This window comes from Falco rusticolus, chromosome 3 (genome assembly GCF_015220075.1).
Source record: "Falco rusticolus isolate bFalRus1 chromosome 3, bFalRus1.pri, whole genome shotgun sequence".
Lineage (NCBI taxonomy): Eukaryota > Metazoa > Chordata > Aves > Falconiformes > Falconidae > Falco > Falco rusticolus.
Window position 1 is genome coordinate 28,116,215 of NC_051189.1, and position 13,723 is coordinate 28,129,937.

The 13,723-nt window shown below is 41.3% G+C and overlaps 1 protein-coding gene across 1 annotated transcript in view; it reads right to left on the minus strand.

Annotated features, from left to right (window-relative positions):
• The window catches only part of VPS13B (vacuolar protein sorting 13 homolog B), a 476,916-nt gene that overhangs the window by 3,537 nt on the left and 459,656 nt on the right, over positions 1 to 13,723 (minus strand). Inside the window, 3 exon segments of the mRNA XM_037379063.1 lie at positions 4,544 to 4,793; positions 5,473 to 5,575; positions 8,039 to 8,215. Of these exon segments, the coding sequence (XP_037234960.1) occupies positions 4,544 to 4,793; positions 5,473 to 5,575; positions 8,039 to 8,215 (530 nt within the window).

A 13,723-nucleotide genomic window follows, 5' to 3' on the forward strand; every position in this document is an offset into this window, starting at 1 on the left:
CCCCTCTGGTTTTTTACTGTGCCTTTGGAGATGGATTTGCTGCTCGGCAAGTAGAAACACTCCTGTTTTCAATCATCACCACAAAAAATGCTGAAGAAAGCAGGCTGCATGAACAAGCCTAGAAGCTCAAGGTTGGGGTCTATGCCTAGAAACAACAGAAATGAGGAAATAGGCAGAGGAGAGCATGGTTTCCATGGATGACCTTAAAGGGAGGGAAAAAAAGCAGAAGGCAGGTTGCTGCAGCAGAGCTAACAGTAGAGAATGGTGTCTCTACTGTGTCGTCAGTCTGGTGGCACAGAAAAAGAACCTCAGCAGTCAATCTGTTTTGCCACTCGAAAGGAGAGAAATACGTTAATGTACCACCTACGTAAACCAGATTTTAAGTTACGGGGTAAATCTTGCACGTAGGTGGCTCCACGCTTTTTCCTGATGTCTGCTTCTAGGGAGGGAAACCCAGGGGACGCTGGTTATAGCTCTGCCTCCACACTGACCAAAGGACCCAAGTGATCAAAGGAGATGGAAAGGGTGCTGGCATCTCACCCACCTACTCGTCATCCAGCCCCAGGCTATATCCCACAGATACAGCTTAATTATTCAGGAGGAAATATTAACTGCACTTGGATGGTCTTCCAAAGTAACTGGGACCCTGCCTGCTTCCAGATGACTTCATCTGCAACCATGTGCTTCTCCAGCCAGTTTCAGTCTAGCTTATATTGCCAAGACAACAGAAACTTGGAATTGCTGTTATTGTACGTTTTTTCCTACATGGGACCTAAAACTGTCACTGAGTGTCTTAACCCACTGCTTTGAACAACTACAATGTTAACAGCCAGACCATTCAATGAATCAAACCTTAATCAAGGGCTGCTTAATGCACCTGCTAGAGGCATCTTAAAGATACCATGTCCTTTCATGCTAGGAGGCCATACTTTTGGGTTAAGAACTCCAGAATTGTCCTAAAACACCTCCCATTACGGCTTACAAAGAGTAAGCCTTCAGCAATTCTGACTCTATGGTAGCTACCAGCACCTTTGTTGTGCAGTCCAGATGTGTACGTGGCACTGATGGGCTGCTTTGTGCGCACCGACTAAGATTTGGTTCTTTAAGGTTTTTTTTCACTGTTTTATAAAATCCAGAGACTGGTTTTCAGCTCCAGAGATGATAACATGTAGCACTACCATGAAAACCCTGTTGCAGATCATCACAAAGAAATTCTGGAATATCTGAGATTCCAGGGTCCTTCAATTTTTTCCTGTCATCTTGATGTTACGAGCTACACCAAGAACAGCTGGAAGAGCAGGCCTTTTGAGTTTGATGTGTCTGGAAGCAAGCAGTGTCTCAATTACTTTGGAAGATGATCCAAGTACAATTAATGCTTCCCTTTCAATAACAATGTTGTCAGTGCTGGAGTTTTCAAGAATCCATCCAGGCTCTTCCTAGCCAGATGGATTAAGTTATATGTTGTGAGATGAACAAACCATCAGGCAAACCTATTGCTGAAGGAGTCAAAATATGCTCTATAATATCTCTGGTGATTACAGCTGTAGAATAACTCATGTTTGGTTTCCTAACAGTTCCAAGAAGCTGAGGAGAGGGAAGGGGAGAAACTGTTTCGGACAGAGCTAAAACAAAACTTTTGGCAATTATTTTTCTGAGCAGTAAGACAAAAAAGTGGATTTTTATAATGCTGAAACAAAATGTTTCAATTTGATGTATTACTTCTAGGATCTTTGACTAATTGATCAGAAAAATAAACATAATTTACATTTGGTAACATTACCTCTATTTTGCTAAACTCTCTGTAATATTTTGGTTGACCTGACTGGGCATTTTCCAGCTAAAAATTCTGGCCATCTTTACTAATGTACACGTACAGATGTGCCTGCACCTCAGCTGAGGACATCTTCAGTGCAACAAGGTGGCCTGCCACTAATGTTTATGAGTCGTGTCTCTTTAGGTGTAGGCCTGAGGCAGCTCCCCTGCAAGTCACAGCTGCTGCTCCTAAGGTTCCTTTCCTTCATCACGTTCAGAGTTTTTAGCAGCTCTTGTTGGGGAGCCGAAGGGGAGGCTCTGGCTCCCACCAGCACCGGTGCCCGCTTGCATCACCCGTAAACGCTTCTTGAAGAAATTCATTCCAATTTCTGTATGTGTATCCTTTACTGATAAATGTACACTATTTCGCTAGTAAAATGCTGGTCTGTTTTTAATGTGATACCCAGTTTCTATTGAGCTCACTCACTGAAGCTGAGCGTGCAACTGAATGTCCACCCTTTGTACCACAAAGCACCCCAAGCACCACACAACTGACGTGCTCAGCTGCAGAAAGGAAGTCACTAAGTATGAAATTTCCCAATCCAGCAAGGCAAAAAACTAATAAACATCACTTGCAAAAGAATATTACTTAAGTCCCGGTAATTACAAAAACTTTATGAAGCTTTTGTAATCTTGTATTGTGTAGGTGCCTTAGCATAAAAAAACCATTAAACTTGCTTACTCTTGTCTGCCTTACTTTTAACTGCTCCTCCTTATCACACATTTCTTTAAATTTTCACACAAATTTTCAGCATCAGCACCTGCATTCTGAAGGAATATTTTGCCAGGTCTGTTTTGTACAACATCGCTCAGCTTTTGCTGTGTTGCCGTCACTGACTTTGCTCCACCTGGGGCACAGGCACTCCTCACCGCTTTTATCATGCCATAGATTTTCACTGTGTTCTCAAGAGCTGGCATCAGCAAAAGAGATTCTGTACCGAGGTGGAGTGGCTCAAGGCTTACAGCTCCTGGCACTGCTATGCCACCGGAGTAGAACTCCCATATTTCTATCCAGAACTCCAGAAACAACCATGTTATTTGGTCCAGCACCTCCAAAGCAGGTCACATTTACGGCATGTACCAAAAAGTGTATGTGGGAACGCTGGACTCCGCACCTGCCACGTAGGGTTGGGCTCTGCGTGTACGGGAGCCACTTGCCCAGAAATCCTGCACATTCTCAGCTGCAGCAGCAGTGGGGACTAGAATTAGGCTCCCTGTCCCTTCCCTTCTCTTCTTCCAGACAGGCAGCACCTCTGCCTCATCACCTTCTTGCAGCAGCCTTTGGGCAAGCAGCCCTCTCCCCAGAGCAGCAGCCCGCTCCTTACCCGTGGATAGCCAGATACAGAGACAAGAGCCATCGCACTGCAGCCTAATGAAAAAAGGTCTGGGCTGGTGTTAAAATCAGGGTTAGGATGGGTTGAGTGCATCAAATGCCTTAGGGAGAACAAATTATCTTCCTCTTCCCTCCAGGACAGTAGCTCTGGACTGAGCAGGATAGTCTGGATTCAGTCTGATGTGCGCCTCCAGCAAGCACTCAGCACTCAGGAATAAAAAAGCTCAGCTTTGCCCACTTGCATCAAAATTTAAGTAATGCCTCATGTAGCTCTGTGGTGAGAGAAGGCAACTTCAGTCAACAGTGCGCTGTGAAACTGAGGTTAGTGGAAAGACAATAAATGTAAATAGAGAATTCAGCACTAAAAGAAAGCTTTCACAGAAAAATCCAAGTGCCGTCAAGACACAGATGAAGTCCTTGGTATGCTGGAATCAACGGCAAAACTCCTCAGTGACTTCAGTAAAGTTAGGAATTTACTGAAGGTGCTGAAGCCTCCCCTACGTTTTGGCACACTTCACGGGCTTTTACATGTTCTTTTCTTATATTTGAAACGGATGAATTTCTGGTATAGCAGTCTACGAACTACCTGACGCACTTTTATAAACAAAACAACCGGGACACGCATGTTCGTTCTTGAAATGATCTCTCATATGACTCCACTTAAGAATTTAATACAATAAAAACATTATTTCCCAAAAGTGTAGAAATATAACATTCTTCTACCATTAAAAGAAGATAATTCATCCAAAACCTCAGTATTCAAATGGCTTAGAGATCTTTCAAGATGAAGATGAAGGTTTTATGCTCTTACTGGCGAACACCCGGTGCATCCAATCTCAGCAAAAGCACTGATCCATTTTAAAGTTAGCTTTTGCAGAAGCAGGAAGATCTAAGCCAGCATACAGAAGATCTAAGCTAGATACAGCTAGCAGCCGAGCAAACCACTGCATCAGAAGTGGCAAGGTAAGAAAGACACCGAAAGCAGCACGCATCAGCACCACTGAACTGTTAAACCAGAATTCACAGCAGAATCAAAGGAACTGTTCTCACTGTGACTTTGTAGGCACAGGCAGCAACGCTGACTTGCCAAACAGCGAACACCTCACGCACGTGTAGTGAAGAGATGAGAATCTCTTCAGAGAAGAGGTGATGCCTACCGACAACCCAGACTTCCTCTACTTCTTCCCCTCAGAAAACTGCTGTCACAGATACGAAGGGTCATGATCAATAAAAGGACAGAAGGGAGGAGACATGTCCCTTTCACCCAAAGGGCGACACCGTCAGCTGTGAGGTTCAAGAAGACAGGTCTCCCTACCCAAAGGTGAGTACGCCTGTTGCCAAAAGCATCATCATCAGTGTAATGTTATCTTCAAATGAAAATCATACTCAAGTCTTTACCTCCAAATCAGAAGGCACTCTCTGTTGCTTTAGCTGCACCTTCAGCAGGTCTTTTTGTAGATCGTCTTCCAGACAGTCGATTTCAGTCACGGGGAATGCCTGCTGCTGCGTGTCTTCACTGATGCTGACCACAAAGAGCACCTCTGAGGTAAGCAGCAAGCAGCCTTCATGCTGCTGGCCTGATCCACTTACAATCATGACATCTAAGGCCATATGGACCTCCGGCCTTCCTAGAGATTGCAGCATTTTCCTGCATTATCAAGGAAAAAAAAAAAAAAAAGGAAAGAAAAGAAAAAAAAAAAAGGAAAAATAGAAGAAGAAGAAAAGTAGTCAGTGTTATGTGTTGGATTGACTTCTTTTGATTGCTCATGTTTTTACTTAAGCCTGTAGCTATCACGTACAAATACAAACTAAGCCAGGGAGTATATTTCAAATCTCCATTACTGAAAGATGTAAGACTTAAGATTTAGAGAATGAATGTGAAACTGTTACTTATCAAAACTTCTTAATCATTCACTGCAAAATTGGCCTAATAACTGTACTAGGTCAGCCTATTTCCCATCCTAATAGAAAAATTACCCTGAGAAATGGCTTACAAATTCAGTGCAGAAAATAAAGCTATCTTCACTAACAGCTGTTTCTGGAGATGTGCAGTATTTTTCTTGGGCTTCGTGCAACGATAAATAAGTAAGAACTCACTGAATGCCACTAAATAAAGATCAGCTCTGTAGTTCCAAAGCTGGAAGCAGATCAGCAGCCCATCATTTGCAGATTGGGTTTCTATGCACTACCTTTGTGTTTAATGTTCCCAAACAAACTGCCATAACTCAGCCTTTCCTAGGGAAGCAGCCTGTTAACTTGACCAAAGGCCAGAACCTATTAATAAACAATGTGCATGTAAAAATGAGCAAGTGTCTAAATAATTTTACCAGACATATTTGACGTGGCTATTTGGAGCCTGCTCAACGTGTTGATCATTTGGATGACAGCGCTGCTTGGGAAGCTGAGAAAGTCCAGCTCCGTGCAAAATACCTGTGGTAAGAGAATTTAAGTTTCTTAGTAGTTGTTTTCTACAACACAGTTACATGTTGCAGTGATGTCATCTGTTTAGAGCAGTTCATAAAATAGTGCAGATCCAAAATGATGTCACATCTTTGGAAGCTATAGTCAAGATAATTCATTAAATATTACAATGCAAGAGTTGTGCACTTAACCCCAGTGATCTTGCATTAGCAAGAAACAAAAAAAAACCCCACTGCATGTTCTCAGAATCAGCCATACACTTGCAATCAGGAGAAACATAATACTCCTGAGGGCCATCATCTTAGAGTTAGATCGGACGCATCGCTTAAGATTTATGTAGAAAAAATCAAGACCGTTTTTAACCTTCTTGCTTAATATTAAAATACTTCCATATACGTGTCACAATTGGTACAAATTAGAAGGCAAGTTTGCCTAGATACTGTATTTAAATGTTCAGTTACTTAATCCAGCTGTTAAACACAAATCCATATACATTTATGAGATCTCCCGGGGCATCTGGTTTATTGTGAATTCTTCTTAGTGCCAGCACAGAATGGAGACTACAAGAAGCAGTTAAACAGGTTTCTAAATAGACTATCCAAAGCTGAAGATGATACAGTATGTATGCTTTCAGATGGCTTGTAAACTTTTAAAGATGAGGTATAATCACCAGAAAGAGTGAGTGGGCTGCAAAAAATCCACAAATTAAGTAGTTTGAAAAATTTTTACGAGACAGACAGGAAGTAGGTTACACAGCAAGCACTAGTGTTGTGCAGTTTGGTGTAAAGTTACTCTTTAAATAAATAAAGACATTTTCTTTTGTCTAATTAGGCATTCCATTGAAGCAAAAGGCATTTTTGCATAAGGGTGTCAATAACTTAGATTCCTTTTTACACAATGGATAATAACTTAAACAAAACATCAGCGCTGAAAAAATAGCTTTAATTTTTAGCACACATGTTGATGGTAATACTTAAAAGCAGCATCCCAGTTGTAACAGTTGGCTTACCGAGGTTCTCAGCATTATGTGAGTGAAAATGTTATTTACAGATGGAGAAAGAGAGAACATGTGTTTATTTCTGTGTGGTCCCCCACCCCTCGGTCCCCCCCCAAGAGGCATGGTCCCACTTCCAATCCAGTTGTGGGTAAGAGTTACTTGAACTCTTGTGTGTTTTCCTCTCACGCACTGTCAGCTATTACTGATACAGTTTTTATGTTTTTTCCTGGCTAACCCTTTTTGTCACATGCTCGCGGAAAACATGATGTCTTGTATACAGTATCTGCAATGAAGAAGTGTCGCTCTACTTTACAAGTTCCTTGATAAAGACTGCAGCAGAATTAAATCTAGAAAGAATAATGACACGGGCAGCAAAAACAACACACAGGTAGCCGACGACAGACACAAGTTTCTGATTTTACCAATATGGGTTTTACACCTATGGGATGCGTAATTCAGGAGAACAGTTATTATTTACACTCCTGCAAACGAGATGAAGGTAACTTGAAAGAACTGTAATAATTAAATGTTTCATTATTTATTTAAATAGACTGCTTCAAGGAATGAGTTCTGAATTTAATGGGAAGCACAGAAACAATATCCTAAACTTAAGCCCTAGGAGAACTACTTGCATTCTAATCAACAGATCACAAACGTAAATATTGTTAGTGATTAAAGGCTTCAATCTTCAAGATTTGTCTGCTTTAATTAGTGAAGCAAAATTATTGACACGCTGTCCTTGTATCAACAGGTCTCCCTGCTTTCCTTCCCTGACTCCCCTCCCCTCTTTTAAATATCCAGACCAACAGCTTTGAATGACACTAGAAGCAAAGAAACTAGTCTATTTTTATATTTTACAGTTTTTGGTCATCGAGAAGCATTCATATCGATCTGAAAGGATTCACCACCACTGCCACTAAGTGCTCAGCCTAGCTGGAAAACCCACCCCTGGTTGTTAAAAGGTTGCCCGTGTATCCAAAAACGGGACTGTGTTCTCACAGCTCCCCAGTTTAAAGGGGATGATGCTCCCACTACATGAGTCACTTCTTTCTCCCAGGAACATAACTGTCTCTTTGTGTAGAGATAGCACAATTCTTTCCTTGCCATAACAAAGCAATCTCAAAATAACGCTCTAATTGGACAGAGCGTTGCTCTAATACTTTTACGTTAAAAAAACTCTTTTGTAAGCACATATGTTTCTGAAACTAATTCTACTGTATTCCAAGAATTACTTCATGCTTTCTGCATTCCATGTTTCTGTGGCTGTACAGTGCTGATCGGTAACACAAGAGAGAAGCACAACATGATGGCTTTTAAGAAAACCAGCACAACATTTATTTAACTATTTGGTCATGACATTTCTAAATCTTTCTCTAAGTCACACGGCTACTGAGCCGAACAAGAAAGACACAGCAGGTTGTATCTGAAGAGCATTTTACAATTTAAATGGAGATGCTGGAAATAGAGAAACTCACCGTAACCTGTCTGGGAGACGAGCTCAGCTGCCCCTCCGATAGGCTTTGTGAAGACGCCCATGATTCCTTTCCCCACACCCGAGATGACCCCTCTGGCTTTATGCCCAGCTGAAGCTTGGGCCTCAGATACTCGCTGAAAATTCTGCATTGGCTGATCCACGATTCCAGCAATTGCACCTGAAAAAACAAGAGTCCTCAGTAATTAGTGAAGATTAATATCCCAGAATAAGAGGAAATCTTACTACTGGATCTGAATGTTGCTCAGATTACAACTGTACCCCACCCTTCTTACACTGCTATTTAACATGCGACCAATTAGCTAAACAATACCTTAGCTTCAGTTTATGTTAAATCTCTACTTCCCCCCCCCCCCTTTTTAAAAATGTATCTTACTTCTTTAAACATTCAGATCACTTAACTTGACAGCATGTTTTCATCTTTTAACTGCTTTCGCTACATGCTTTTGCCGAGTTAGTTTAATTTAGCTCAGTCTGCGTAGCTATTCTGAAAATGCTGGGCTTGGAATAAAATCCAGCAGTTTCAGAAGACTTGAGCTTGCTATGGAAATGAGATTTTCACGTAAGCCTGAGACTGACTTCATGAGAATAAAAACTGCCTGTATTCAATAGATCATTTTTATATCCTCTTCCACTGCCAGAAATGTTCATAAGCTAATGCAACTTTTGATATATTACTAAGATCAGCAGAATTGGACTTTGAGACTTTCTGTTACTTTTTTGTGAAAACGATCATATTTTACTTTAATGCACACGGGTCAAACTTTTACAAGTGACACAGTGACCTTCCCAGCTTTTAGTATCAACAGAGAACTCCAACTTAAATCTTCCTAAATGTAAACAGGTATGTGAGGTGGTACATTTCTTTGATCTTGAGTTTACACTAGCCACTTAACCACAGACGTGTCTCTAGTTATTGCAATTTTGATAGATAAGCTATTTGGAAATTGCTAAGAGTACAAGGATTGGACAAAGTGACATCAGTTAGAAAACGATCTGCCTGATCCGAGGTTCTTTGCTCAGTGAAAAGCAAATTTGCGGCTCCTCGGCTGGCTCTCAGTTTGCACCTTCAGCTGCAAACGTCAAGATAAAGCAATTACTTAAGGAGCAGGACCAAGTGTCACCTCGGTAACCAGGCATTTTTACTGCAACCTAGACATCTCTGAAGATTCTGCTTTGTATGTGGAAGCAAATCCAGGCATATTTCCACAGATCTGGACAATCACAGCCGAGGTATTTGGCCCCATGTGTTTACCAGCGTGACATGTTCTAGTCAGCTAGCCACTAACCGGTTTTCAGATGGTTTTAGTTACCGTTACTGGATAAACGGAGAAGTTGCTGACTTTGAACAACAAGAACCAATATTGTATGCTGGTATTCTGTCCAAAGAAAAGATGACGATGAGAAGCAGCACACATTTTCCTAGATCCTTGCCCCTGGGATACCATCTATCAGCAATTCAAGAAACTTGCATCACCCGTAAATGCTTCTTGGAGAGATTCATTCCAATTTCTGCATGTGTATCCTTTACTGATAAATGTACACTATTTCGCTAGAAAATGCTGGTCTGTTTTTAATGTGATACCCAGTTTCTATTGAGCTCACTCACTGAAGCTGAGCGTGCAACTGAATGTCCACCCTTTGTACCACAAAGGCCACGACGCTTCCTTAATGCCAAGCCAGAGAAATGATACAATTTTCAATTCAATTCTGTTTCATTAGTACTTACCAGCTGCTCCTGCTGCTTTACAAAAATAATACCCCAACACTGCATTACACAATTGAGATTGTTCGTCCAGTCTTTTCTTTTGCACAATGTTGATGCATTTGAAGGCATAAAACAATACTTGGTGTTCTGTGAAGTTACAGTATTACGTTACCCTGTGACCTCCTTCACCCTATCTATTGAGGTCATCCACAGCAACTGCACTTTCAGAACAGAAGTTATTGCCTTATTAAATGTAATCCACCTAAGTCCTAGCACTAGTAAATTATTTACTGCAATACACTTGAGCAATGTTATAAGGTAATAATAAATAAGAGCCTACTCCAAAGGACCTGTGGTATGCTCCAGGCACTTCTCAGCTGGAATTAGGCCCAGAGGACAAGGAAACAGAATGGAAACTGCTGTGACTGTGTTATATAAGATTATTTATATAGTACCCCAAATAACGTATAGCTTAATTAGCCAGTTGTTAGTACTTCCACACTTTCTGTGATTCTGCCATTTTATGTACGCTCTGAACTTGTCTGTGAAGCTATTGCCCTTTCGTACCTCAAATCCCTTTCCAAGTCCTGTCTTTCTACCTGCAAGAAATACAACCAATTGTCTTCTCTCCCCTCTCTGCTCACCCTTCGTAATCTCTTAACTCGAATTGCAGCTCACTGACATAACTCATTCACATGCTGTGGTCATGCCCACAAATCACATAATAAACTATAACCTTACTCCTTTCATTAAGGAGTGGCTGGTCCTACCAGCCTTGCACCGGGGAGCCAGATCTATGCAGCTCCTTTCCTGTGTGCTTCATGTGTGGGCAAAGGGGAAAACAAAAATAGGTCAAAGGCTGAGCAACCTCAAATCCCAACAGCAGTGAGATTACGGTGACACACATGTGATGTTCATTGCACCTCCAAGCACCAGAAACTGTGCGAGGCAGATGTCCCCTGTCTCCATGTGGCTTCTTCCTTTCTAACATAAAGTCAGTGGTAGGAGCACCATGCTGGATAGACTTACCACAGAAGGTCTTTCTCCCCATGTTTCGGTAGGGTATCAGGGAAGCAGAGCATGGAACCACATGTAGAGTTTCCTCCCTTCCCACTCTCATTCTCACAGTCTAGAGACAGCTATGGTGTCCTACTGCTGTCCCTTCTCTGTAATGTCCCTTGCATATTTTTTTTTTTTTTTTTAATGAAACCATTCTCCATTTTTCTTTCCTTCCTTACCCTAGGCATTCAATTTTATATGCATGTCCACATATGTACACACAGATTATGTATGTATAAAGAAAACCTCAATAAAATTAAACACCAAAGAAACAAAACAAAAACATATTCTTCCATTACTGGACCAAAGAGGTTCCAGCCACACCGTAACATCTGCTAAACATCAGATGGGGTGCACTCTGGTTAATACATGTTGCTCAGTAACCATAAAAAAGATACTTTGATAACTACAAAATTCAGATAGTTCAGAGTATATCACTGTATTACTTCAAGAAGAATTTGATTACAGGCAGCAACTGGTTCATGCACAGACTGACAATGTTTGGTGAACACAGCACGGCTCACAGAGCTTAGCAAAGCTCGGGTTGCTTGTGACAAACTTTCAGACCAAGAAATAATTGGAAAAAATCCCCCACCAGGAGAAACTGGCCATGCTTTGCCACGAGACTGGAAGCTAGCCAAGCTGAAACCACTTTCGCTTCCTTTTCTTTTCTCTGTTGTCCTCCAGGATTGCTGCAAGTGTTCCACACCAAAAATACAGCTGAGGCGTAGTCTCATCACAGCAAACATCGCATAAAAGCACAGCTAAAAAAAAAGAGCACCTGTTGGCGTGTATTAATGCATTTGCAGAATTAGCGTGTGGAATAGCACACACTTTCAGGATTAGCACTGGCCCTTAGTATCTTGCTTGTAGATATGCAAATGCAGGGTGGCCCCGATTCAGTGATAATTGCGCAGCAAGAACAACCACCACCACTCTTAGTAACAAAAATTTGAACTTCTGAAATCCAGAATTTACCTTCTCTAGCAGCAGCGTTACACTGTCAGTCAGTATTACTATCAAGTCACTTTCCCCAAAAGCAGGAAGAAGAAACTGAAATGTTGAGCACCTTTGCCATTGTGCAAAATGTCTTCTCTAACCGTTGTCAGCTTTTCAGTTATTCACAAATGCTCACCTTCCTACAGGGAGCTACTTCAATTTGGTATTTTTCACTAGGACCAGTAGTTGGAAATAAAGCCTGTAGTTTCAATATTTTCTTTTACATGGTTATAAATTATTATTTTAAGCTTGACCCCATCACGCAGAACGCAAAAGATAGTTCCTTGGTGGGGAGTGCTCATCACCCAAATATTTCAAATGCAATTTGACTGCATTTTTGTCTAATCGTATAAAAGAATAACCACACCTATCACAAGCTTTTGCTTCTTTTCATGCACAAATGTTACTAAAATGACCCAGAAGTCTCCCCCAAATGAGAAAAGATGACGACAGCCGGCCAAAGATAACAATCAAATCAAACAACACCCTGACAGTGCTTGAGTCATTTAAAACGAGACAGGACAAAGCACTTAAGAATGTACCACAGGGAACAACTTGAACTGAGGAGGAGACAAGCGTACATGATTTTGGCCCTGATTCAGCAAAGCACTTAAGCACTTGCTTAAGTGCTTTGCTGAATCAGGGCCACCATGAGCCAGATTTTCAGAAAAATCAGAAATGCGCTCTTGTTTCTGCATAGATACCACAACGTATGTGAACTGAGGGCTCTTCTATGCCTGTGCCTAGGCATGAAATCTACTTTTGCAATTCTTTAAGCTGTTTGCATGAGTCAGAGGGCTTTTACAAACATGACAGTGCTGTGAGTATCGTAGAAATCTTTTTCACACTTCTCATTTTTACAGTTAGAAAGTCATAGAAATTACGGCTTCAAAGGGTCTTGCTCTCAGCATTCCTGTGCTCATCTGAACTCTTAATCCCTGTGAAATAAATTCACATAGCAGCCCCACTTCATTTTATTATGTATGAAGAACCAGTGTTTTCAGAGTAAGCATGTTCGTATTTACTCTGAACATGCCGGTGAAAGCAAGCAGCAGGGTGATACCTTCCCTTCAACTATGACTGCTTTTTTGGGGGAAGCCACAATAATCTTTAAAGTGAATAGTCAGGACAGAAACGGCTTTTTGATGTGTTGGTAAAGACTGAAATGTAGTTCTATTCATACTTTAGGTCTCAAGACAATGTACATGAATGCTGCTGTGTATACAGAGAAAATGGACTTTTTAAAAATCAGGTTTATATTAAAAAAATTATGCCTGATACAAATTCAGTGGAATATTTCTGATTCCTCCCTTAGTGACAGATCCCATACTTGTCAAGTCCAGCAACACAGTGACTATTTATCCAGGTGCTTTTTTGCATCCACACTACCAAGAACAGAAGTATTTAGCAGGGAGGAATCTCTAAATAGTAACAGTGGGAGTAAGAACAAGATCCTAGCTTGAGGAGGAACACTGCTGAAATGCTAACATGAACCCCTAAGTTTCTAACATGAAGTCTGATTTCTTAGGAAGTCAGGGACACTGAAATTCTAACTCTGTTTCAGTTTGTTTTCAACTAAGGCGTACTCCTGCAAACAAGGGAAGCCTTGTGCACAGGGAGGTACAGGCATGGCGTATTCGTGCATGCACGTTATGAGTCCCCAGCTTTCCTGAACAGCAGAAGCTTTGCCTTGTTACCACCAAAGCTACAAAGTTTCAGGATGTACAGCTCATGCTTTTAGCTCGGAAGGATTCTGGCCCGTCAGTGGAGAGCCACCATGTTATCTTGCTGTCTTTCTAACAACTGAGCCAAGATCACCACACCATTTCACCAGCACATATACACCAGGCTGACACAGTGCTTCTAAAAGTATAATCTTTCATCCAGCTACTCAACCTGACT